At 41.9% G+C, this 27,886-nt stretch overlaps 1 protein-coding gene across 1 annotated transcript in view; it reads right to left on the bottom strand.

The window, feature by feature from the left end:
• The window catches only part of LOC143981357 (uncharacterized), a 62,739-nt gene extending 42,134 nt beyond the window's left edge, over positions 1-20,605 (bottom strand). The window contains exons 1-4 of the mRNA XM_077479149.1: positions 20,487-20,605; positions 10,689-10,916; positions 8,531-8,735; positions 4,474-4,657 (exon numbers count right to left, since the gene is read on the bottom strand). Of these exons, the coding sequence (XP_077335275.1) occupies positions 4,474-4,657; positions 8,531-8,735; positions 10,689-10,916; positions 20,487-20,540 (671 nt within the window). The 5' untranslated portion in view covers positions 20,541-20,605. The remainder of the gene's footprint in view (positions 1-4,473; positions 4,658-8,530; positions 8,736-10,688; positions 10,917-20,486) is intronic.
• Between the last annotated feature and the right edge of the window lie 7,281 nt (positions 20,606-27,886).

Raw genomic sequence — 27,886 nt, 5'->3', positions numbered from 1 at the left:
GCAAAGAACGATTGCGCCTCTGTTACAAATTTGACTGTTGCTCCGACACTTGTTTGTGTGGTGACAGCAGCCCTGTTATCGCTGTACAAGCCCCTCACAACCATGTATTGAGTGCTCGTACCTCAATCTACCATTCAGTTTGTATCCACTAAAGCACTACATAGTTATTCAAAGAGATTGTACAATTTGGGTTGTGAGGATAGTGTTTCATTGTCAAGATGTTTCAAAAATGACATTTTGGCATACTGTCATGGGTTTTAGGGTCCATGCGCACTTTATTAAAAATCAATGCTTCTACAGGATGTTTGTGTTCTGTCTGTAAAAGCAGCTCAATGTTATTCTATGTGTCTATGCACATTAGGACTATTACAGGCATATTTTGAGCTCAATGTTTAAAGGCAGGAAAAAAACCCTTCTGGTTTGCGTTTCTAATTGGAGCTTTCTGGCAGAAAAAACACAAAACTTTACTAAACTCACATAAACTCTGTACAAAAAAAAAACGCTCTATATGAGCATTTTTTTTCTACCATGGGAACAGACTTTTTTTTTTTAAGCCCAGTTTGCATGATGCCTTAGTACAATATTCTGACTACTAGAAGCATGCGTACCTAAATTGTAATGTTTCTATACTATATAAAGGCTTCTTTGGTTAAAGACATCTGTGTAAGTCTTCATTAACTACCAAGTTTCAACAATATACTGCTCTTAGGAGACAATGGAAAGCGCATAGAGTGAAACTTGCTTAAAGCGTGTGTAAACCATAAAAATACCGTAAGCTTCTCTCACTTGCTCTATTTTAGTCTAGTAAATAAAGTTGAAAGTAATTTGTTATATAGTATATCTGTTTGATGAAAACGAATACCAGCATCACAAGGACTGGTAAGATGCAATATATGAAATGTTTGTTCTTGTGGTTAGATCAGGGTCATCTTTAACCACTTACAGACCGGACCATTTTGCTGGTCAAAGACCAGACCACTTTTTGCGATTCGGCACTGCGTCGCTTTAACTGACAATTGCGCGGTCGTGCGACGTGGCTCCCAAACAAAATTGACGTCCTTTTTTTCCCACAAATAGAGCTTTCTTTTGGTGGTATTTGATATCCCCTGCGGTTTTTATTTTTTGCGCTATAAACAAAAATAGAGCGACAATTTTGAAAAAAACGCATTTTTTACTTTTTGTTATAATAAATATCCCCCAAAAATATATAAAAAAAACATTTTTTTCCCCCTCAGTTTAGGCCGATACGTATTCTTCTACATATTTTTGGTAAAAAAAATCCCAATAAGCGATTATTGATTGGTTTGCGCAAAAGTTATAGCGTTTACAAAATAGGGATAGTTTTATAGCATTTTTATTAATTTTTTTTTTTTTTTTTACTAGTAATGGCGGCGATCAGCGATTTTTATTGTGACTGCGACATTGTGGGGGACCCATCGGACATTTTTGACACATTTTTGGGACCATTGTCATTTTATACAGTAATCACTGCTATATAAATGCAGTGATTCCTGTGTAAATGACACTGGCAGTGAAGGGGTTAACCAGTGGGTGGCAGTGTAGGGGTTAAGTGTTCCTAGGGGTGTGTTACTAACTGTGGGGGGTTGGGCTTTCATTCAGTGAACACTGATCTCTGCTCCAATCACATGGAGCAGAGATCAGCGTCACTAGTTGCTAGGCAGAATGGAGAAATGCTGTTTACAATGGCATTTCTTCATTTGGCCGCTCCGTGAGACGATCGTGGGTATGCCCGTGGCGATCGAGTCCGCGGGTCCCGCGATCGGACTCACGGAGGTCCCGACCAGCTCGGGAGCGCGCCGCCGGCGGCGCGCTCTCGATGGCCGGGCGGCAAATTTAAAGGGACGTATATGTACGCCCATTTGCCTGCCCGTGCCATTCTGTCGACGTACATTGTCGTGCGCTGGTCGGCAAGTGGTTAATATTGACTGGACCCTGGGTATATATTTTCTTGGGCCCCCTCTTCCATGCAATTTCACTCTCCACCTGCTTTGAGACATACAATATATAGCAGCTAGACTCACAATCAGTTTACTGAATCAGATCAGGCTGCGATTGGTTGCCAGAGGTTACAGTGTACCATTACCGCTCACTGACTGGCTGCTAGAGGTTACAGCACACATTATGGCCCACTGTTATTTTCTAGAGGTTACAGCACATGACTTCTGCTTGTTGTTTGGTTGCTATAGATTACTGTACATCGATACTGCTCACTTTTTGAATGCTAGAGGTTACTGAATTGGTTGTTAGGGGTTTCTGCACATTACTACTGCTCACTGATTGGTTGTAAGAGGTTAGTACACAGCATTACTGCTCACTGATTCGTTCCTAAAGGCTACCAAAATTCAGGGTGCTATGGCATCATGTTATTTTGAAGAAGGGTTACACCTCTAATTTGATTACTTTTGCAGAACATGATGTTAGGCTTAATGACCACAATTGTAGGCAGGACTTTCAAACGTGTTCCTTTATCTCCCCAGTGGGCAGCATTCAGCAGAAGTGATGGTGGATGTGACCTCAGGGGGAAATAATATACATATGAATGCCGCCTCTATTTAAATATCAATGCCACCGTCCACGACTATTTACATATTAATGCCGCCACTATTTATATTTCTAATGCAGGTTATTTACATGTAAACACAGGATCTGCAGGTGAGTCATCTGTACATTATACAAGTATAAGACGCAAAGTTCTGGAGAATATATAGGGAAAACCCCTTCAAGCATATAAACAATATAAATAATAAAACATTCAATTTAAAAATAATATAAGAATAAAGTCCATAGTATTAACAGAATTATCACTAGAGTCCAAATTCTGAGTGGAAGGGATAGTGAAGAAATTTCCACAAGCAGGGCTGCCTCCAATGGGAACTGAAACCAGATTCCGAGATTCTACAACCAAAACACAGAGAGGGGCGCCTCTGGGTGTGATGTATCAAAAACAATTTATTTCCACAGTTTAAATACAGGCAACTCACATTTACACGGTAGATCGTAAGCATGTCAGTAAACATCCATCAGAGTACCATCAATTTCGTCAGGGCTCCTCCTGCTCGCTGGACATCTTGCCAAGTATTATCAACACCGCTAGATGGTGTAGCCGGCCACGGTGGAAAGGAAAACTCAAAGCGAGGCTTGGAACACTGTGCTGGACAGACAAGGGGAGATGACGCCACTGGTATGCGACGCGTTTCATGAGCGTGCAAGTTGCACTGACGTGGCAGCCGTGCTCCTTCCTCAAGCTAAGAATGGATGACTATCAGGGGATTAAAATCATTGACTGAGGGGGGAGTGGCTGGAAACAAATGAGGGTTAAGATTGGTCAGGCTGGGGGTGCCCGTCCCAAAAAAACAACACGTCAGACCGGCATGAGAAGCTAGAAGCATTCTCAGTAATACAATATACAAACAATTTTTTTTTAGGAGAGATGGAGGGGAAAAAAATTATTAGAGAGAAGAAAATAGGGGAGGGAAGGGAAAGCTAAAAGATACAATTATGCACTAATATTCAATAAAAGCGGTAGTTACATATTAAAAAGGTACATTTCTCTTAATACATTTATATATGGGTACACTGGAAGGAGTATAAAATACATGACAAATATGGAAAATCTACATAATATATAATATATATGTGCAAAAAATTTACGAAAAATTGTAAAAAAAAAATTATATAATATATTTTTACTGACATGTTTACAATCTACAGTGCCTGTATTTATACTGTAGAATTTTTTTTTGATACATCTACACCCAGAGGTGCCCCTATCTTTGTGTTTTGAGTCATCTGTACATGGCAATAGGGCAGAACTGGGCAGCAGCAGCAGAAATTTGCACTGAGATATTGGGACACAGCACGGGACTTAAACTTCAAGGGATAAGGGAATTTAAACTGGGATAGTTGGCAAGTATGAAGCAGCTGCTTTGGGCCCCATTACAATGATGGGGCCCAGGGCAGCTGCCCCTCTTGCCCTGCCTTAAAAATGGTCCTGGGTTAGATAGACTTTTAATGTTTGGATGTATTAAAATAAGCTTCTCTGACATCATTGTCTATTATTTTTATTATTATTATTAACATTTATTATTATTATTCATTTTCCACAGATGCACAGACACGGAACACCAAAGCTACCACTATAATGTCAATGAATGAAACTCATAATAAGGATGCTTGTCCAACAGTTTGGACAATCAAGATAGAGAAGAAACAGATGGGCAATTGGGAATTAGTCAGCAGTGTTTGTATTATTTACAACCGTCTAATGATGGGAGACACTGGGGAATCTGGTCATTGGGAGAGATGTTGAGGATCAAAGGTCAATTTCCAGGAATTATTTTTTATTTTTTATCTAGGTCACATGATCTGGATAAAAAAAAATGTTCCATGGAATGGGGGCCCCATATATGAAAGAACATCTTCCTTACCCCCAATATTGTTTTCTCCTCGTACCTGTGGCATGGTTTTCCTCCACTAAGCTCAGTTATTCGGAAACAACCACGTCTCCCCTGCTGAAATCCCACACGGTAGCGATATTCGCAGCACGCGCTGATTCGGGCTGCAATGAGTCCATTGATGTAGATGCTGGCGCTGAATGTATAGCCATAATGGCGGCGGGAGACCATCTGAAACTTCTCTTGAATGCAGAATACAAACATACAATGTAACTTTTTTTTTTTTTTTTTTAAGTGTACTTGGTAGATAAAAAACCAAATATATTAAATGCCGCTCAAATATCCCAATCTGTCATCCCAACCTGGTCGGGTCGAATACTGGCTCGTCAAGCACATTGGAGATCACAACAACAACACGGTGCCCGTCTGCACACTGCCTCAGCATGTGATGAACTCCAATTTACTAAGAAGAGTTCACCATATGCTGAGGCAGCTTACAAAGTGTATATACCTCGTCACCTTTCCCGTTAGGATCAGACATTTCCTTATTAAACTAAGAAAGGGAACAAGAATTCCATGCCCTTTAAATCTCCACCAAAGACTAATCCCCTGCTAGCACAAATGGGGAATTGAAAACGCAAAACCTCGCTCCAAATTGATAATAAATAACTAAATAGCTGCTCCCCAAAAAGTGTAGACAAACTACTGTGTTAAAAAGAAAAACTGATATAGTTAAAGCTATAACATCATCTTTCACATTCTACAAAACAATTGTGCTAACTCTACTGTTTTTCGTTTTTTTTTTAAATTTAATTGAAGTGTATTTTTTCCCAAAATATTGCGTTTAAAAGACCACTGCGCAAATACAGTGTGACATAAAATATTGCAACAATCGCCATTTTATTCTCTAGGGTCTCTGCTAAAAAAAAAAATATATAATGTTTGGGGATTCCAAGTCATTTTCTAGCAAAAAATACTGATTTTAACTTTGTACGAAACAAATGTCAGTAAAAGGTTTAGTCTTTAAGTGGTTAAACTTCCCTTATTTACACACTGAAGTTAATTCCTTTGATCTAAGAATGAAAAGTTACAATGTTTCTAGATATCTACTGGATAATGTCGTGAAAAACTTGTCGGGCTGCCCGTCTTTTTTATTTTGACAGCTGAGTGAGCAGAGAACTCTCTACACTTGTTACATGAATGAATTGGGAAGTTCTGCATGGAGATTGTGAGGGGGGGGGTTGAATCGAGATCACGTTTTTTTTAATGATTAATCGTGCAGCTCTACTATTGGTGAGAATTTCTGATTGAGTATTAAAGTCCCCCAAGCTGTCACAATTCCTCCTGAGGCCGCGTACACACGAGCAGACTGTATGGCCTACTTAGTCCGTCATACAATCCGACGGACAGTCCGTCATACTTTCGAATGAACGGACTTGACCACACACAGATGCACAAACAGTCCGTCGAAAGCTTGCGCGATGACGTGTACAGCACGTACGACGGGACTAGAAATAGGAAGTCCAATACACAGCAATGCACCCTTCCGCCGTGTAAATCCTTTCTGAGCATGCGCCATTCTTAGTCCGTCGAACTAGCCTACTGACGAGCGGATTGTCCGCTGAAACCAAAGTATGACGGACAGAATTTCGAAAAATCCGAAATACTTAGTACGCCAGACTGCACGCTGAAAAAGTCCGCTGAAGCCCATACACGAGCGGACTGTCCGCTGAAATGTGTTTCGACGGACTAAGTAGGCCATACAGTCCGCCCGTGTGTACGCGGCCTGACCCGCATAGATTGACCTTTAGGGATGGTTTTAAGCCATTGTGGGTAATGGCAGCTTTGAATAGGCACATATCCATTCCTATCTGTTTCTTTGAAGAACATTTTGGTTCTAATTTTATGTAGTTTTTTTTTTGTTAATGCCAAATCCAGATAGCTGATCGTCTCTGGATGACAATTGGCTAACATTTTTAGACCATAAATATTGGTATTCAATGTGTTAGGAAAGAATTTTAGACTGGCTTTAGGACCCTCCCACAACAAGACAATATCCTCAATATTGATTATAATATATAATCTTTTGTAAAATGTGAGCCCCCTCCATGCCTGTTGATAAATTGTTTAACGTTTGCATTTATTTAGCACTGGCTTGGCTACACTAGGTGCATAGCGTGCCCCCATGGTTACCCCCATAATCTGATTATAATACTGACCCTGGAACCAAAAATAATTGTTCCCCCTTCGGTTAAAATGTTTTATTTGCACATCTTTAAAATTAGACTTTAAGAGCCCATATGACCGCTTTCAGGCCATCTTCTTGTTTGATGTTTGTATACAGGGATTCAATATCCACTGATACAAGTAAGGTGTTATCATTGACTTCAATTGTTTGGAATAATTGAATAAGTTAGCTACTGTCTTTTTAAATAGGACTTCCCTTGCATGAACAACAGTTTGGGGTAAATATCCAAATATTCACCCACCCTGCAATATAAGGAATCAATCCCGCTATTGATGGGCTGTGCAGGGGGTGGATATGTGTACTTTGGGAACAATATAGAGTATTGTCATTCTGGGGGCTTGTGGGATAAGGTACTTAGCCTCTTTTTTATCTAGAATATTCCCCCCCCCCCCTTTTTTTATCCAATCGGCTAATTCAGATTTTAGTTTAATTGTAGGATCTTTTTAAAATTTCTTATAAGTGGTTGTATTAGCAAGTAGTCTCTGCACTTCTTTATTATAATCTTCCTTTGTGAGTATAACTAACCCCCCCCCCCCCCCCCTTTGTCTGCTGGTCTTACTACTACCTGTTTATTTTTTTCAATTGCTCAATTCCTTCCCATATACGTTTATATCATTCTTTTTTTTTTTTGTTTGTTTTAATTTTTTTTAACCTCCTTCTGGATCATGTTTTTTGAACAATTTTTCAATAAAATTATGGGTACCCTTTTTGGGGTTGAAAACTGAAATGTTCTTGACCCCACTACATACAAACTCTTTACACCTGGTCCAATGGGGGAATGAGCGATAATCAAGAAAAATGTTTTTTAATATTGAGTTTCCTGGCAAATTTTTCAATATCGATAAATGCCTCGAATTTATCAAGGTTTTTATCTGGTGGAAATTGTAATCCTTGGGCATTTCCTCCTGCCAGATTAAACCCAGATTTAATTGTCCCATTTTCTTTTCCCCTTCCTCCTCTTTGCTCTCTTTCTAGATGCTCTCTTGGGTATTGTTGGGGTGGTGGGGGTGGAATCCTGTAGGGCTCCTTCCATCCACTCCATCCCCCCCTGTTGGTAATAATTTTGATAAGGTGCTGGTCTACCTCTGTAATTGCCCCTCAATCCACCTCTAGGTGGCCTGGGTGGGTAATGATTTCTACCATATTCATAACAATCATGGTAGTCAGGAGTTCTGTTCCCTAATGGTGCAAACCTATTTTGAGTGGAGACTGAATACTGCGGGGCCTGTGGATGGTTAGTATCGTAATTAGCTGGGTTATTTTTTAGGTTTATTTTAGGGTTTGGTATCCTTTTTTAATTTGGGTGTTCGCATTAGATTAAAGAGGTCATGGCTAGCTGGTGAGCAGGTCTTTCTATTTGAGCACATTGGGTGTGTTTTTGAATCCATTTTCAAGTGGTGGAGGATTTATATTGCACGTTATGGGCTAATTGAAGTTATTTCACTGAAGATTTATGGACTTTTACGGACACTTGTGATTTTATTGTTTCAAAATTATTCAACCACTTGTTTTCCATGTTATATATGTGGTTTTAATTGTTATATTTAGCTTAACCACCAGCCCACTTACATAGTGGGTTCACTATCTAGCGCCCTCTTTGACTTTTTTCTTTTTTAACAAATAGGGAATTGCCCCTTCCAGGCCCTGCACTGATGGGCATTTACCCTTACCAAAGTCACTGCTTACAGGAGCTTACCTCCTAGGCTCACTAGTAGACAGTTTTCCCTGCTTTCATTGATAACAGGTTTGTCGTTCTACATCTGTCATTTGTGAGGATTTATTCCTCGTGGTGCAGTGCTGCTTCCACTTGCCCACTGGGTTCTCACCACTGGTTAGAACTTGCACCCCCACAATGATGAGGACTTACCTCCAGGGCTCAGATAGCCTTTGAATACACAGATGCTCTCTCCGCCACAGATTTGCTGAAACATGCTGACTTCATCTTTGGGATTGATCATCTCATTGGTGATGGAAAATCCAGTGCCCAAATACTGTAGGATCATCTTAACATTGGAGCGTTTGTTGAGCATTTGAGCTGATGTATTATTATGGCCAAAACTCGACTGTGAGATCTAAACAGATTACAGGAATGTCAGAGCAAGTTCACTGCTGGAATATTGTTTGCACTGTCTGCTAAAAAATACCAAATCCATGTGGCTACTTTCAAGTTTTATGGCACTCTAGTTTCCAAATTAATGATGTCTTCATTCCCTAATTGGTTCTCCATGTAGAATAAGTAATTGGGTGTTTACAGCTGTGAGAGCACAGAACTCTAATGCCGCGTACACTCGGTCGGAGAATCCGTCGGAATGCGTCTTATCGGACCGTGTCGTCAGATAATCCGACTGTGTGTGGCATGCATCGGACTGATTCCGTCCGAATCTCCGTCGGACCCAATTTTCCAACATGTTGGAAATATTTCCCGACCAACTGGGCCGGTCGGACGTAATCCAATCATGTGTAGAGAATTCCGATCGGACCAAGTGCCACGCATGCTCAGATCAAATTCCTACATCAAAGCTATTGGCTACTAGCCTGAATCTAGTCCCATCGTAACGAAATTACGTCATCACGTTCTGAAAGATCGGATTTTTCGACAACTTGGTCCGACCGTGTGGATGCAACAGTTTTGGACACAATCCATCAGACTAAATCTGACGGACAAAATCCGACAGATTTGGTTGTGGAAATCCCCGACCGTGTGTACATGGGCTTAGAGAAATAAGAAGGCAGCAGGGATTTGACTCACTAGTGCCCACAAAAAGCATCTAGATTTGGAGGATTTGTCTTATGTTAATCTGTATTTTTTGTAAAGCATGTTTCTGTAACATGAGTGGCCATAAAGGAAATAACCGCAAATGACAGTTAATAGGATTTGACTAATATCTGCTCTCTCCTCTCCACTATCAGAATTGCCTCCATTGCCGCTGGGGCTGTACTCTGTGTCAAGAAAGTCAGCGGACGACAGGGCATGTGAATGTGCCATTATGCACAGTTAGCCCTAATGTAAGTTGTAATTTAACCACATTTTTGGTATATATTTAAAAGCTGTTAATCCCTGCCAAATGTATGATTAAAGGACCTACCCATAGTCATACACCGCAAGGAGGTTTGCGGAGAGGTTCTAATATTATTTTTAAAAGAATATGTGAAAGTTTTCTTGCTTTTATTTGAATTTGAATATTTAAAAAGGGCACATATAGCAAGAGAAGTAAAACCTTGGATTGCAGGCATAATTCGTTCCAGAAACATGCGTGTAATCCAAAGCACCTGTATATCGAAGCTAATTTCCCCATAAGAAATCATGGAAACTCAAATGATTCGTTCCACAACCATTTATTCATAGGTCCTTCAGTTTATAGTCCATTTAAAAAGATTATAGCAATGTGACCAGGTTGTGTAACCATAAAATGTCCATCCACAAATGGCAACCTCCACAAGGGGACTAGAAGCAAAATCCAGCAGGGGCTATGGAGTATAAAAGAGAAGAGAGGTGTCTCTAAGTGTAGCAATAGGTTTCTAAATGTTGTACCTTCATTAAATGTAATCATATTGCTACACATAGGCACCTCTCTTCTCTTTTATACTCAGTTGTGACATGACGCTACTTGTATATCAAGACATCGCTTGTATATCATGTCAAAATGTATTTAAAAATGTCACTGCAAAACGCTCTCAAACCAAGGTTTTACTGTACACTAAAACCTTTATCATTAGAATAATCCAATACAGTGTACATTCCTTATAACAAATATTTGAGAGGTACCCAACTCCAGCCAAATCTTCCTTTTCAGTTCTAAAAAGTGGGTAAGAGTCAAAACTTTTGTACATATTTTTTTATTACTGTCTGTCATCCTGTGGGTAGATTTACTCTTGATTTATTTACCAGTGATAACTGGACAAGAAATGAGAGCCTGCATGTATCACTGAGACAAGCCAGAGCAATAAAACCCCAAGATATTCTGACCTCCTCATACGCAACTAGAGCAAATGTTTTGGCTGGATTTGGGCTTTTGTTTTATTACCTGATAGATACTGTTGAACGATTGTTGCGGTTGCGATGTTGTTTTTGCTGCAGCAGGGTTGGGAAGTTCTTGAGGAGTCCTCAACAAGTTGGGAATGAAGGGGATGGAGTAGTTGATGCTGAAGTTGATGGTGTCCATTATCATGGAGGTGCATTTAAGGTAAGTACATGGCAAAGGGGCCATAGTTCCAGAGACTTTTTCCACCAGATGCTCCAGCCACCAGTATGTCTATAATGCAGAAGTTATTTCTGTGGGTCATATGCATATTACAACTAAAATCTGTTTATATATATATATATATATATATATATATATATATATATATATATATATATATATATATATATATATATATATATATATATATATGCTCATAAGTTTACATACCCTGGCAGAATTTAAGATTTCTTGTCAGAGAATATGAATGATAACACAAAAACTTTTCTTTCACTCATGGCTAGTATTTGGCTGACGCCATTTATCAATAAACTGTGTTTACTCTTTTTAAACCATAATCACAACAGAAACCACCCAAATGACCCTGATCAAAATTTTACATACCCCAGTTACCATGTATTGCCCCCTTTAACATCAATGACAGCTTAAAGTATTTTGTGGTATTTGTGGATGTAACAATATCACGGAAGCTGTAGCTAGTGGACATGTTGTTTGAGAACCTTTGGGCAGCCATGACAGCTTGGCTAACCGTGTAACATTACAGGCAAAAAATACGTACTCCCTCCTCCCTTCTGTTAAGGAATTCATAGTTTTAGACTTAAAAGCATGGGTCTTCAAACTATGGCCCTCCAGTTGTTCAGGAACTACAATTACCATCATGCCTAGTCATGTCTGTGAATGTCAGAGGTTTACAATGCCTCATGGGATGTGTAGCTTCGCAACAGCTGGAGGGCCATAGTTTGAGGATCCCTGCTTCAAAGGAACGGTTATCTCAACAGAGAAAGCAGAACCAGGCTAGGTCTGTAAAAAACAGCTCATGTCGGCCTGTCAGGATGTTCGGGCCTGTCAGGATGTTCGGGCCTGTCAGGATGTTCGGGCCTGTCAGGATGTTCGGGCCTGTCAGGATGTTCCGGCCTGTCTAAAACTGTTACCCTCTCAATTCAGAGAACCAGCAGATACTGGTCGTAAAATGCCTGAATGCATATAAAGCTTAAACCGTGGAATAAGTATGACATTCCAGCATGTTTCAGAACTTCCAAAGTAATAACACAGCCATAATATGGACATATTTAGTTTCCTCAGATAATTTGTAACATTTCAAGTACAGACACCCCTATGTCAGGTCATATGGGAAACCTCTGGTACAACTTATTACTCCTAGGTAAACTGGACAGTAGATACATGGCATGTTTATATTTGTTTTGAAGGAAATCCCATGCTGAACAATAATATGGATATTTGGAGTCTGTAAACACTATAGATGCAGACTTATGAATATGTATCACAAAGTGTACCTGGGACATGGTCATGAGTGTAGACACCACCTCCCAGCAACCAACCCCTAAACAAGATGACCAGACAATTGGCCTTTGTCAACACCCCTTTGATTTGACAGAAAAGAGGAGAAGCTAAGACAATGGTCAGTTCTCCTTTTACCATTCAAACAGGAACATGCCAAGTTTGAGAACCGATTACCCAGCTCATCGATCGAACTCTGATCAACCCTCAGACATTAATTGCAACTATTCTTCCTTCCCAATTCTGCCTTATTTCTTTGTGGCTGTATAGTGTCTTTATCTCTTTGAAACATCGTTTTACATTGAAACTCCTAAGGTTTGACCTTATATTATATGGTTTTGGTAAATCTGAAGGCAAAACTCAGCAGAAAAACCTGATAATGTGTATGGGACTTTAGTATTGTCCCAGCAGAAATGTAAACTAGGGTGTCTTCACTGGTCTGAAGCCTGTGAAGAGAGGTAAAATTAGTCAGAGCTTGCTACAGAAGTTCATCCATCTGTCTCCCTGGAGGCTTCCGATTTGGAACGCTTATTCTTCTTCTTGGTTTGCTTTTGCCAGTCAGTGGCGACCTGGAGTGGCTGGGTGAAGTGGCCAGTCCGGTGTAGGGATCTGTGGTAGTTCAAACGTTCTGAGGAATTTTGGGAGGTCGCCCAGTGTGCGAAACGTCGCTGACTTCCCTTCATGGGATGCAGAAAGATTGGGAAGCCCCAACAATATTTAATTTGCTTTGCCTGGAGGGCTCCTGTAAGAGGTTTCAGGGCCCGCCGCATGTCCAGGGTCAGCTTGGAGATGTCTGGGAGGAGAGACACTGGGGTGCCGTTAAAGTATATGGCATCTTGGGCTCGTGCAGCTTGCATGATGGCGTCTTTAATCGTATAAAAGTGTAGTCTGCATATAACATCTCTGGGGTGTTCCAGATTTGGGTTTTTAGGCCCTAGAGCTCTGTGTACACGGTCAAGTTCCAGAGGAGCATCTTTCTCTTTTTGCAGCAGATCATTAAACATGGCGACAATTGCAGGGGCGCTAGGTCTTTGGTTTCCACAGACACTGGTAGGCCTAATATGCGTATATTATTACGTCTGGATCAGGGGTAAGGTGACCACCTCCCCTACATTTCCTCCCCATTACCGACCTGTTTGCAGGGTCTGGGTAGCTGTGTGAGCTGCGTTCTGTCCGGCGTGTGCGGGAGCACCCAAGAGACACGTCTCACTGCTCCATGCGCTTGGCCACGCCCCAACAACATCCCAATTTTAGATATAATCAGAAATTTCCCCTCAAAAGGGCGGAACTTTATAGGCATGAATTGTGAGTCCTACAATTTTTTATAAAAAAGTATAAATAATTTTTATTACACAATATATATAAAAAAAAACTGTAAATATTGTACTCATACAGACCTATATGTGGAAGGTATTTGTACAGATTGGTTTTTGAGTGCGTAGTGTATTCGCAAACTCGCAACACAAGCGCTCAAAATATTGATGAAAAAATGTATTGCATGCATTCGATATGACCTACGCGTTAGAGTTTTTATGTACTCCTTCTTCAGGGATAATTCGACATGCACTTTGTTATAAATAGGGCAATCTAAATAGTGGAAAAGCATCTGAAACGGCCCCGTTAATCCTAACCCTCGGCTTAGGAGCCACATAAAGCAACTGCACCCAGGAGTGGAGGGAGACTGCGCTACTTTAACAAACAATTGCATGGTAATGCAATGCTGTACCCAAACAATTTATATAACTTTTTTCACACAAATAAAGCTTTCTTTTGGTGGTATTTGATCACTTCTGGGTTTTTTATTTTTTTATTATATATAAATGAAAAAAGACAATTTTCAAAAAAAAATTTTTTTTTTTTTTACTTTCTGCTATTGTTCTATTTACTTTTATTATTGACACTTAATACATTTTGGCCCATCACCGCTGGGCTCCTGCGATCCCTCGGTGCACACGGAGAACCGGGATCTGTGTAAACACACAGTTTCTGGTTCTCTGAGGGGAGAAATTACAGATCGACTGTTCATACAGAGTATAAACAGCGATCTATCTCTTCCCCTACACAGTCCACTCCCCCTTCAGTTAGAACACACTAGGGAACACAACCCCTTGATCACCCCCTAGTGTTAATCAATGCATTTTTATAGCACTGATTGCTGTATTAATACCAATGGTCCCAAAAATGTGTCAAAATTGTCCGACATGTCCGCCATAATGTCGCAATCCCGATAAAAATCGCAGAATGCCACCATTACTAGTAAAAAAAATAAATAAAAAGTCATCTATCCCTTATTTTGTAGACGCTATAACTTTTGCGCAAACCAATCAATACATACTTATTGCGATATATATATATATATATATATATAATATATATTTTTTTTAAACAAAAAATATGTAGAAGAATACATACCAGCCTAAACTGAGGAAAAAATCTTTTAAATATATATATATATATATATATATATATATATATATATATATATATATATATATATATATATATATATTATAGTAAAAAATACTGTGTTTTTCTTTTTCAAAATTGTCGCTTTTTTTGTTTATAGTGCAAAAAATAAAAACAGCAGAGGTGATCAAATACCACTAAAAGAAAGCTCTATTTGTGGGGGGGAAAAAAAAGGACATCAATTTTGTGTGGGTGCAACGTTGCATGACCGCGCAATTGCCAGTTAAGCGACGCAGTGCCAAATCGCAAAAAGTGCTCTGGTTCAGGAAGGGGGTAAAATCTTCCGGGGCTGAATCGCTTAAATGGTTTGTGTGAAAGGCCATAGTATCTACAAACTATGGGCTATAGACTAAATTAGTATTTTTTTTTTTTATACTAGTAATGGCGGCGTTTAGCAGCTTATAACGGGATTGCGATAGTGCTATGAGCAATCTGACACTGACTGATACTGGGGGAAACTGACTGCCACTGATATCACCAGTGACCTTATTACAGTAATCAGTGCTAATTATATGCACTGTAACTGTACTAATGACACATAATGTGCAGGAAGGAGTTATCATCTAGGGCAGGGATATGCAATTAGCGGCCCTCCAGCTGTTGCAGAACTACAAGTCCCGTGAGGCATAGCAAGATTCTGACAGCCACAACAATGACACCCACAGGCAGAGGCATGATGGGACTTGTAGTTTTGCAACAGCTGGTGGTCCGCTAATTGCAGATCCCTGATCTAGGGCATTCAAGGAGCTAAATGTGTGTGTAACAAGTGTTTGTGTACTGTATGCTGCTTTTTACAGGGGATTTAGTTGTTTTCATTCCCGGCTTAGCAGGGAATGAACATACAGCGAGATTCCCTGTCAAAGAACACAGATCTGTGATGTTGGGGAAGCTTTGAACCAATCACTGGGTGCCGGCGGTCAATCATTGGTCGGGACCCAGTGATCGGCATGTGCTGTGACGAATCACTAGGTACGTGATCCAGCACAGGAAGGCTGCTTTGCCGCCATACATCCTTGTGATGCGGTCTGCAAGCGATTTAAAGGGTACCTTGACTGAAAAAAAAGTTGAGAAACGCTCCCCTAGAGTGTAGTACAAGACTCAGGTCCTTACTTTCTATTTTTATGCTCTTTCTATTGCTTGCTACAAAACTGAGGCTAGCTGGGAGTGGGTGTATATAGAGGATGTCCCTGCAGGTTTTTCTTTAGCCAGTGTCCAGTCACCAGAAGGAAGCTTCCTTTTAACACATAGGTTAGGACTAGGATTCTATATTTATTTTTCAGAGGTAGATTTTTAACAACGGTAGCTCATGACAGGTTCCCTTTACTGCGTCTTTATTGCCTTAGCCCTTGTACACACGGTCGGAGATTCCGACAACCAAATCCGTCGGATTTTGTCCAAAACTGTTGTATACACACGGTCGGACAAAGTTGTTGGAAAATCCGACGTGATGACGTTACTTCGTTACGACGGGACTACGTTCACGCTAGTAGCCAATAGCTTTGGTGTAGGAATTTGATCTGAGCATGCGTGGCACTTTGTCCGATCGGAATTCTCTACACATGATCGGAGTATGTCCAATTGGAGCATTTTGTCGGAAAATTTTACCAACAAGTTGGAAAACTTGGTCCGTCGGATACTCCTGATGTAGACCACACACAGTCGGAATTTCCGACAAAACGGTCCGATCGGACACATTCCGTCGGAATCTCCGACCGTGTGTACAAGGGCTTAGAGCAGAGTTGTACCTTAACCCAATTGAAGCAGGAAACTGGAGACAAGGGAGTAGGGTGACACCTGAGCTGTGGCTGGTGAAGGGTGATGGAGACGTGGCTAATATACCACTAAATTATGTATCGGGAATCGGCTCACCTTGACATCCTTATACAGCCAGCGTGTGAATGACAGCTTAATTGCTCCGAGACCCTTCACAGGTCAGCACAGCCACCGAGTTTGTCTCTTACACAGAATTCCATACCTTTTCTGTAACTTTATGAATGTAAACGGGTCCTCCTGAAATAATCCGTAAATGTAGCTCCTTTCTGTGCCTCTCGGACAAGTCTGTCACCATCAGCAGAGGTTTATTCCTTCTGTCCTGGTAGACCATAAAGACATAACCTCTGTGGAGAGCGAAATAGAACCAAGCTGTCTCCTTCGAGCAGTGAATACAGCCAATACCACCTAAGAAGGCACAACCGAAACACAAATAATGTTTCAGTATACAGAGCTGTGACTCTGCTTTATAGTATGCTGATCTCCATTCATACAGATGTACCATTCATTAGGGTCTGTGTTAATGGGCTTTTGTTCTGTACATAACGTCTTTTCCCCATACAAATCTGTATGAATGTATCCTGAAGCCAATCAAATTCAGGTCAACTGCACCTGCAATGAATTCTAAATGATCACGGCAGCATCTCAAACCGATGTCAAAAGCAATGCTGTCTTTGCCTTTCAAAGTCTGTCATCACTGGCCATTCGAGTTTGCCGCGTACACACGACCGGACTTTTTGACAGCAAAGGTCCGATGGAAGGGGTCCGTCGGACAATTCGATCTTGTGTGGGCTCCATCGGACCTTTGCTTGCCAAAAATCCAGCGGACTTAAGAAATAGAACACGTTTTAAATTTTTCCACCGGAACTCCGCCGGACCGAGAAATCCGTTCGTGTGTATGCTAGTCCGACGGACAAAAACCGACGCTAGGGTAGCTATTGGCTACTGGCTGTGAACTTCCTTATTCTAGTCCGGTCTTACGTCATCACGTTCGAATCCGTTGGACTTTGGTGTGATTGTGTGTGGCCAAGTCCATTCATTCAGAAAGGCCGTCGGATCTCCGCCGAAAGTCCGTCGGAAAGACTGTCGGACCTAGTCCCTCAAAGTCCGGTCATGTGTACGCGGCATAAGAGTATAGATATCTGTAGTTCTAAAAAAATAATTTAATGTCAACCTGTACCCAATCAAAAAGTGTTTTATACATTAACCTCCCTGGCGGTATGATTCAGTCTGGTTTTAGGTGCTGAAAGCGGTACAATTATTTTGCATGGAAATTTGGCGTTTTATATTGTAGTCCTGTAATTCTTAGGAATAACTCTCTTAAATCTGTTCAAACCAGAGTCTAGCAGACATCCCGGGTATGATAAAGTTTATAATATAATAAATAATAATAAAAATTATTCAATAATGTAATCAAATCCTAAAACACTGAAAAAGGGACACTTTTTGGTTGCTATGGACAATCTCCAAATTTCAGGCAGAAAAAACAGTATTTATAATATAAAAGTGCATGCAGGGCACTGCACAGACCACTAGGGACAAAGGGGGTGTGTATTTTTTTATACAGTACAGTAATCTGTAAGATTACAGTGCTGTGTGTGTTTTGTGTCTTTTGACTTTTTTTTGAATTTGCCGCCGTTCTCCGCTCCCTTGCGCTGTAACGTCGCAGGGAACGGAGCTCGGCGGCATTCGGCACTTGTGAATCGAGTGGAGGACGGCTCGATCACACAGCGCGGAGGACATCGCTGGATCCAGGGGACAAGGTAAGTAACTCTCCCTGTGTCCTCCCCAGCGATTCGATCCCAAGTCTGGGGGTTACCGCTCGTGTCCCAACCCGAGCCAGACTCGGGATTACCGCTAGGGGGGTTAAGAAGCTCATCAAGTCACAAATTTCCTCCTGTTCTATCAATTTCCTGATCTTTGTTACAATCTAATACTAAATCCACTATTGGGACAAACATTTTGAAAATCTTTTTGTAGTATCCAGAAACCCTGACTCTATATGCTGGTGGCAGAGATTTAAATAGAAGTCCCAAAAAAACTGGCTTGCATTGCTATTTGGCAAAGATAGCGTGTGAACGTTAGACACAATGATGATTTTTACATTGCTTTATAAGGTTGTACAATGTAAAGCTTTTAGCCTACCTTTTAGCATCAGCCACATTAAACTATTTAGCCTTTTTTTCTTTTTCCTCCAGCTGGCTGTTCTAGATGGACAAGAGGTCACAGTGTACCTGAGAGAGACCGAGAATTGCTGACAACATTGATACTTCCCAAACTCGTTTTCTCATCACATGGTAATGTGAAAATTGAATAATTAATATAATGTGTACCTGTCAGACAGGACGGGTTATGTTGTTCAGCACTGTTATAGTGTGCTGCAAGCTTCTCCGGGTTTTAATCTTGCCATATGGGAAGGTAAAGCATTGAAACTCATTCCCATTACCTATCTGTTCAATATACTCCCACAGTTCACATCAAGGGTTTGCTTCCAGACAGCTAGCAATATATTGCACTCAGCTGGCCCTATTCACAAGTGCTGCTCTGGTGAAGGGTTTCCTATTAAATGTGTGTAAATTGCCTGGAAATGTATATATTTGTATTACATGCAAGTTCAGAGTTTCGAACTAGGGACATTACAATATAGTAGGGCTGTGAAAATTAAAGATTAATTCCTCGATTAATCGTTCATTTTTTTGATCGATCAAAATTCTTTTGACGATACTCACCTCCCCGCCGACTTCCCGGGTCTTCAGGGAGTTCCGCCGAAGATCCGGTGACATCACCGGACTCCTCCCCCCTTCCCCAATTGCCTCCGTCTGCTAACGAAGGGAAGGGGGGAGGAGTCCGGTGACGTTGAAGTTTCTGGTTGAACGTAACGTGTACGGGGGAGGAGCTACGCATGACGCCACCCGCTGCTGCCCTACGGAACTAACATGATTGTCGGCTTTACCTGCTGTGTTTTTATCATCTTTATATGAGTAGTTTGTGTTTGAACACAAAAATTTTATCTTATACTTAAGCGGTGAGCACTTAGATCTTTTCTTTTTGCCCACGACCTGAGATTGTGAGAAAAGTTTATGGTCCGTGTTAACCCTTTTTATACCCGCATGCATGACCACCTGTTTGCACAGGGTACATGCCATAAGGTGAGAGTGATTAGTTAGACCGGAGGTGGAGGGGTTGTCACGCTACTGTGGAAAAAAAAGGCTTACGTCAGTGCTACAGTTTGAATTTAAAACGTATTTGTGTGAACTGTGAAGTTAAGTCATGGATTGTGGAAACTAACTAGTGTCGGGTGATTGTATATAGTGTATACCACATTTACCACTGACTTATGCAGAGTTGCAGTGCAAGGAGATCAGCTAAAAGTAGTTGGATCTGTATGTGCGTTTATAATTAATCGAAATCAATCGATTAATCGATTCAAAAAAAATTGATTAATCGAACACAGAATTTTTAATCAGTAACAGCCCTACAATATAGCAAATTACTTCAAAACACTGTGTGTAAAATGCTTAGAAAACGCATACAATACCCATGTAGGATGCATAATACATGTATGGCACAGAGTCCAAATGTCAAAAATACAAATGCCTTTTTCTGTGAATGAGCTGCAACTGTTCTTGCATGTTACAGAGACTGTTGTAAGTCGGGTATCACAATTGCAGCACTCAGTCTGATGTTATGATGATGGGACTGCACAAAATGTGAGTGATCCATAATCTTTTACAAAAGCTGTCTTTGCCAACGCAGTCCCAGGGCACACACAGTGTGGTCAGATTGGGCAGGAGCTGGTTATCCTTTCTGGATATTTCGGACTGTGGGATGATACTAAATCACCTAAATGAAAACGGCACAGACACAGGGCAGATATTACCTCCCCAAGTGGTATGAATTGATCGAGGACCACAGTACTAACCTTTTAAATATATAAAAGTGACACAGCTGTAATTGACTCGTGCACCTGAGAGGTGATCTGTGGAGCCGATAGCTCCAGCATCTGACCCCCCCCCAACTTTTTTTTAATGCTATCATGTCACTGGAATTATCATCCTTACAGATTTCTTATTGATAATTACTTACATGCACTGGAGTCTTGTTAGTGTGAGTGTCGACCCCCCGGAATCTGGCTCTCATTTCTCCGTCACCTTCTCCTCCTTATTTTTCTTCTTCACTGGTAGTTTGGCTGTGTCTTCTGGGAGGTAACACAATGGTTGCTAAGAGTCCGAGTCGCCTTGCAGACGCCAGAGTCTCTCTCTGCTTGGATTCCTATACATTGTCCACAAGCCATATTAGCCCGACATGCCTCATTTGCTACAGGTTTCCTTACCTTGTAATGGGCATTGTCTTTTTGTGACGTGACTTATATGCTAACTATATAGAGCACACATGGAAGGAACAATGCCCAATGATATCTGTAGTACTGTTCCCCACCCTCTGCAATGCATTCTTTTTTTTTTTTTTTTTTACAGTTTAAGAATTACATTATCTACAGATAAAAAAATTTAAACATTTTAAAAACCTAGTTATAGTATTTGTCAGCGCAACTCATGACTGCTGCCTGGGAAGGTAAATTCAAATAGCGTTACCTCTCTAGAACACTTTTGGGTGAATTGATCCTTTAGGTTACAGGTGTAACTTGGCAAGCTGAATTAGTCCCTGGCTTCTTATATGTCTCAGACATTCCAACAAAATTCCCAGCTCTGTTCCTGTCCAACTGAGAGTTGTGTGTTTCTGCACCACCTTTGTGTATTCCTATTGTTTTCTGTTACATTTTATATCAGTGATGGCGAACCTTGGCACCCCAGATGTTTTGGAACTACATTTCCCATGATGCTCAAATACACTGCAGAGTGTATAAGAATCATGGGAAATGTAGTTTCAAAACATCTGGGGTGCCAAGGTTTGCCATCACTGTTCTATATCATATAAAAAAATACAAAATCCTGCAGGGATGGTGGGAGCAGGGCTGATCCTGAGTGGGTGCACATGGTGCAACGCTCTCAAGTCCCGCAAACTCAGGCAATACAGGGGTGGGCATCCATACCAACAGAAGGTGGTCCACTCCAGGTGCCACACTTTGGGGGGGGGGGGGGGAGAGAGTGTCAGGTAGGGGTGTCATCATTCCGGCGTGCCCGTCCTCCCATTCCTCATCCTCCTCCTCCTCCAGTGGCAGCTGTAACAAAGTCCCGCCTCTTAGACCGGCTCCTGTGATAGACGAAACACTGATCCAATGCCGAAATGGAATCAGTGTGATGTGTATCATAGGAGGCGGGACTTTGTTACAGCAGCTGCCGGGATATTTAAATCCAAGCTCCGTGACACAGCACAAGATCTAGGCACTGGTGAGGCTGCATTGATGGGCACTGATAAGGCTGCATTGATGGGTACTGATCAGGCTGCATTTGATGGACACTGATCAGGCTGCATTGATGGGCACTGAAGCGTGGGCCGGTACACTCGGCACTCCATGCTTCACTCCTCTTTACAAATCAACACATGTGTGGGCACCTGGGGGCAGGAGGAGCCCCACATATCAGAGCCTGCATAGAGACATAGTACAGAATGGGTCCCCAGTCATTGCAAATTGTTCTGATGCTGAATTTACAGTGATCCTTGTGTGCTTTTTAAAGGGATGTTTTTATATTGTAATTCATTATCACATATAGTAAAACTGTAAACTCATATAATTCTTTTGAAAAAAGAAAAAACTAATTACTGGTGATGAGCATTATCCCCAGGTGTTGTGCCATTGGCCCGTTACCACAGAAACATTTTGTAAAGGGGAAGAGTTAGAAATATGGCCACGCCAATATTGGGGCACCAGAAATATTTCTTCACCCAGGCGTCTGTGACCCTAGGATTGGCCCTGGGTGGGAGACCCTTAACCAGTTACCGACTGCACTATAGTCAAATGACGGCTACTGTGCGGCTCAATAACTCTGGGAAGGGCGTACATTGACGTCCTCCCAGAATCGCACTCCCGGGATTATCCGTGCATGGACGCGTAACACGGATCACGGTAAAGAGCCAGTGACAACAATCCTTTACCATGTGATCGTGATGTCCAATGACGGAATGATCACAATGTAAACACAGCAGTGTCATCTAGGGGTTCAACGCTCTCCTCACACCGATATAGCGTGAGTGGAGAGGAGAGCGAACAGTGTAAATTTGTGAGTTTATTTCTATATTGCTGTGCCCAACAGTGCTACATCAGTGCTCCGCTGTGTCATCTGTGCCACATCAGTGATAAACCGTGCCTCTACAGAGCCTCATCAGTGCCACTACAGTGCTTACCTGTGCCGAGCAGTGCACACTCACCAGCACCAAGCAGTGCAGCCACACCTGTCTAGTTTACATATCGCAAAACAGTCCCAACACCAGTATGGCAAAAACATTTTTTTACCAGCATCTTGGCCTGAGCGATGAGAGCAGCAGGGAGCTGTCTCAGTCTGATTCTGATTCGACATATGAACGCGTTACAGAGGAAGAGGAACGTGTTCCCATGAAAAGAAGGCATTCTGGCATGGAGCAGCAGCAGCCTACTACCAGCAGCAGAGGGCTGTCCACCTCGAGCGCAGTGCCGTCCACCTTGAGCGCAGTACCACTGCAACAAAGACCATGCAGCAGTAGGGTGTAATTTCAGCCCCAAAGGGATAGGGCCCATTCCAGCCTTCCCTATGCCCTTCAAAACCCCCTGTGGCTTCCCCCTAATTCTGGAGCAGCAAACATCCCCCATTTCACTGCCCAGCCAGGTGTGCAGGTGAACACCGATGATTTTTTCATTTGATTTTCACTGAAGACTTTCTATCATTCATTGTGGCCCAGTGCAACCTCTATGCACAGCAGTACATAGTAAGCAACTCTGGCTCTAGTTACACCCGTCCCTTTTGAGTGGAGAGATCTTACCATAGAGGAATTCAAAACATTTTTAGGCCTAACTTTTACTGTGGGACTCGCAAAAATAAACAAATTGCACTCCTATTGGCCTACCAACCCCATCCACCACATGCCAAGCTTATCATTCATTATGCCAAGATCAAGATATCTTATGATTATGCAGTTCCTCCACTATAATGACAACACTCCATGCCCTCCCTGAAATGACCCAGCTTTTGACATATTATTTAAAATTCGAACACTCCTAAAATTATTTCTCTGAAAAATTCTCCCAGTTATATACCCCCAACCAGAATATCTCTGTGGATGAGTCCCTTGTAAAATTCACAGGCAGGTTGGGCATCAAACAGTTAATCCCCAGCAAAAGGCATATGGTGTTAAAATGTACAAACTTTGTGACAGAGCCACAGGGTACATCTACACCCAACTACCAACTGTATCCTTCTGAATGCCAAGAGTATATTGGAGCCAGCGGAAAAGTTGTCTGGGAGTTTATCTATCCACTCCTTGAAAAGGGATACCATCTTTATGTGGATCATTTTTATATGAGCTTGCCCCTCTTCTGCAATCTTCACCGGAGGGACACCCCAGCATGTGGTACAGTAAGAGCCAATAGAAAGGGCTTCCCACAAAATCCCATCAATGAAAGGCTACGATGAGGGGAGACGGCGTCTTTGCCGAACCAGGCTGTCAAGTGGAAGGACAGACGAAACGTCCACATGCTCACATCAATCCATAACGACATATACGTGGAAGTCCCCAGAAGAAACGGCCCAATCCAGAAACCAGCTTGTGTCCAAGACTATAATTTGTTTATGGCGGGGAGTGGACTTCAATGATCAGATGATTGAACCCTACCTTCCCACAACAAAATCCCGCTATTGGTATGAAAAAGTATCCCTTTATTTTTTCAGTTTGGCCATGTATAGCACTTATGTTATTTACTAAAGAACAAGTTAGCTCCATCCTTTTGTACCCTGAAGGCCCACCAGAAAATATTCGCTCTGATTCCGTGAGCAGACTCCACAAACGCCATTTTTTAGTTTTTTCAATCCCGGATTAGGGTCTGGAGACTTGGAGGCTTTAAAAAGATTTGGGTGGAAGAAGCCTCTACCCCTGTCCCCATTCTTTACTGGCCTGCTACTTGGACCATGTTCCTGCTTACTACTAGGACCAATATTTTGGTACTGCTGGCAATGACCCTGGACTGTACTGACTATGGACAATATTCCTGCCTGCTGCTTGGACAATTCCATTCATTGTCGCTGACCACGCCCCTGCCTGCTGCCTGGATCAGGGCTCTCTTCATGTGAACAACTGCTCTACTAAAACCACAGGTAATCTTTTGTTTACCCTTTGCTCAGCAGAATGTATTTTAGGGTGTAATTCTTGGTATGTGCATGCTATGTGTTAGAAATATGAAGGGTCTTCAAAAATCTCATAGATTGTAAGGAAATTAGATGCGTAATTTATGTCCCTAGAACACCTGATGGTGCTCATTGAATGCTGGGCCTGGCTGTGTAAAAGTCTCACATGTGGTATTGATTGTATTTTGGGTTGTCATTTTTGCCATGTACATGCTATGTGTTGGAAATATCTTTATAAATGGACAACTTTGTGTAAAAAAAAAAAAAAATGCGTTTTCATTTTCTTTTTAAAATTTTCCAAAAACTTCTGGAAAAGACTCATTATGCCTCATAGATTATATGTTGGGGTGTTTGCTTTCCAAAATGGGGTCACTTTATGGGCATTTCCATTGTCCTTGTGCTCCAGGGCCTTTAAAAGTGTAATAGGTGGTTGAGAGATTAGATGTGTAATTTATACTCCTAGAACGCCTGAAGGTGCTGCTTCAATGTTGGGCCTCTGCATTTTACCAGGCCATGTAAAAGTCTCACACATGTGGTATCGCCATACTCAGGAGGAGTAGCAGAATATATTTTGGGGTGTCATTTGTGGAATGCACATGCCATGTGAGAGAAATAACCTGTTATAATGACAATTTTATATTAATTTTGCAAAGAATTTTGGGAAAAAAATTACAACTTCAAAAAACTAACCATGCCTCTTACTAAATGCATTGGAATGTCTACTTTCCAAAAAGGGGTTATTTGGGGGGGGGGGGGGGGGGGGTTATTTGTACTTTCCTGGCTTGTGAAATGAGATGCAGGATTTAGCTGCTTTTAATAGATGTCGCACTATCAACTTTTTGTACTTCCGTATTGGGATTGTGGTGGCGTGTAGCAGGATAAAAGCTGGGTCATCGCTTATCCTGTAGTCTGTAAATTTCCAAGTAACCCTTCGGACTGTCATCCAGAAGTGCTGAAGCAGGGGGAAAGACCAAAAGATATGGAGAAGCATCCCTTTATCCGACTGGCACCGCCAACATTTATCTGAAGTAGCCAGGAAGTACTTGTGTAGTTTGTAAGGGGTATAGTACCATCTAGTCAAGATCTTATAGTTTAAGTTCTTGTATCTTTGTGCAAATCGATGTTTTCAGAGAGAATCTGATGATCGTTTTTGAAGGAACATCAGGTTGGGTTGCTCTGGAGGGGACTTGAGTAGGGCATACGTTTTAGAAAGTACTCGGGGCAAGACCCCCCCCCCCCCCCCCACAAAAGTCTTCGAAGATCGTCAGGTCGCGGTTAAATTAAGCTGGATTGGGAATCGAGTGTAGAAAGTGGTGCAGTCATATTGCTTTGCAGAATGGCAGTTGATACTGACCATTGTCGGCCATCAGGCCTTGCACAGAGGGCTAGTTATTATTTACCAGGAAGTGTGAGACTGTGTCCCTCCCAGTTGATGTGAGTGTCTCATATCCCGCTTGTTCCAGACCCGGGGGAAAGGCAGGGTTACCCAGAATCAGATAAAGTGAGGTCTTAATGGAAAGGGAAGTGGTGAATATTGTGGATGCACCTACCCGAAGGGTAGTGCCAATTATGGTGTGTGCCTTCAATGCTATAGCTGATCCAAGCACCAAACCGCACCTTTCAGTGTGGCCTCCGACTGTTCCTGTTCTAGCTGTGCCCAAAGTTTGTTTTTGCTATGGCGATTCCAATCTCTTATTCTGCCTATGTGGACGGCCAGATAATAATTTAAGTCTGGGAGGGCTAAACCTCCATAATGTTTCGGTAGGGTTAAATAGCTCCTACGTATCCTAGGTTTTGATTTTGCCCAAATAAATTTGATGAATAGAGAGTGTATTTGCTTGAAGTGCTGGGGTGGGATTCTGATCGGTAGGGATGGAAATAAATATAGGAATTTCGGAAGTATCGATATTTTAAGCAGTTTACATCTGCCGAACCAGGAGTTTCCTCTTATCTTATACACCTCCCACAATCCTAGCAGTCCCCATCCTGTGTGCATCTCTATTGGGTAGAGGGCAGACTCCACACTGGCTGGAGACTTCTACAACAGTCTCATCCCACAGCTTTGTCTGTGTAAATGTTTCCTGTGAATACAGGCAAAGGCAGCAGCGGACATAGTAAAACTGCAGCTGCTCCTTTCCCTGGGAACTGCTGACTATGACTAAATAAAGATGAAATCTTCTATATACGGTTTCAGGAACTTAACTGAAAGTCATTTCAACAAGGGGGAAGAGTGGACGAAAAATGAATGCGCTTTATTAGTTGTATATTGATTGTGTATTATACATGCCTGTTTGGCCCATGTATAAAAACAGATGGAGGGAGCAGCACTAGTGTGTGTGTGTGTGTACATACCCGTACTCCAACCGCAAGCGGCAGCACATGCACAGCTCACAAAACCCACACCTGAAAGCCCGGTCATAACTGTGCATAACACGGTAGATCACACGACTGTGTCCTGCTCCTGTACCATGTGATTGCTGTGTCCAATCACAGCAAAAACATTTGTAAACCTTCAAAGTTAAAGTCAAGATTGGTCCTCTCTCTTCCCACAGAGCTCATCTGTTAGAGGAGAGAGAACTGTTTTAGCAGCCTGTGAGTGTTAGTGCTCATGCACACGGGCGTTTTAAAAAACTGGCTGCAAAGCTAGCTCTGACACCTGGAAAAATCGGCGGTAAAAACGCGATTTTTACCACGTTTTGCATTGGCGTTTTTGCGCGTTTTTTAGCGTTAGCGGTAAGTAGCATTTCCCAAATTTCCCACAATGCCACAGAAAACAAAGAAAATATGTTACGCGTTTATGCGCGTTTTTACAGCTCTAGCTCCACGCCACGGAACGCACTGGTCCTGGGTTTTTTTTTTTTACAGCTTAAAAACGCCTATGCCATTTGCAGCTCAAAAACGCCTAGGTGGGCATGAAGCCATAGACTAACATGGACAGCCGTTTTTAAGCTGCAAAAAAAGCTCAAAAAAGCGGCTGTAAAAACGTCCGTGTGCATGAGGCCTTATCAGGCTGCTCACTGTATGTATACACACACACCTGTCCCAAGGCTGCCAGAATAGTGCACCACTGTCACCAGACCATTGCTGTCAGCCAGTGTCCCTGCATTGATGCCAGACTGCTATATGCCATACTAGAGCCCTGAACACTGACATACCAGTGTATCACCGCCCTACTAGTTTCAGTAGGGCCAGTGCCCCCATTTGTTTCCACTG

Source organism: Lithobates pipiens, unplaced genomic scaffold (assembly GCF_037356315.1).
Source record: "Lithobates pipiens isolate NorthernLeopardFrog02 unplaced genomic scaffold, aLitPip1_a1.2 Scaffold_14, whole genome shotgun sequence".
Lineage (NCBI taxonomy): Eukaryota > Metazoa > Chordata > Amphibia > Anura > Ranidae > Lithobates > Lithobates pipiens.
This window is presented reverse-complemented; position numbering and strand designations above follow the sequence as displayed.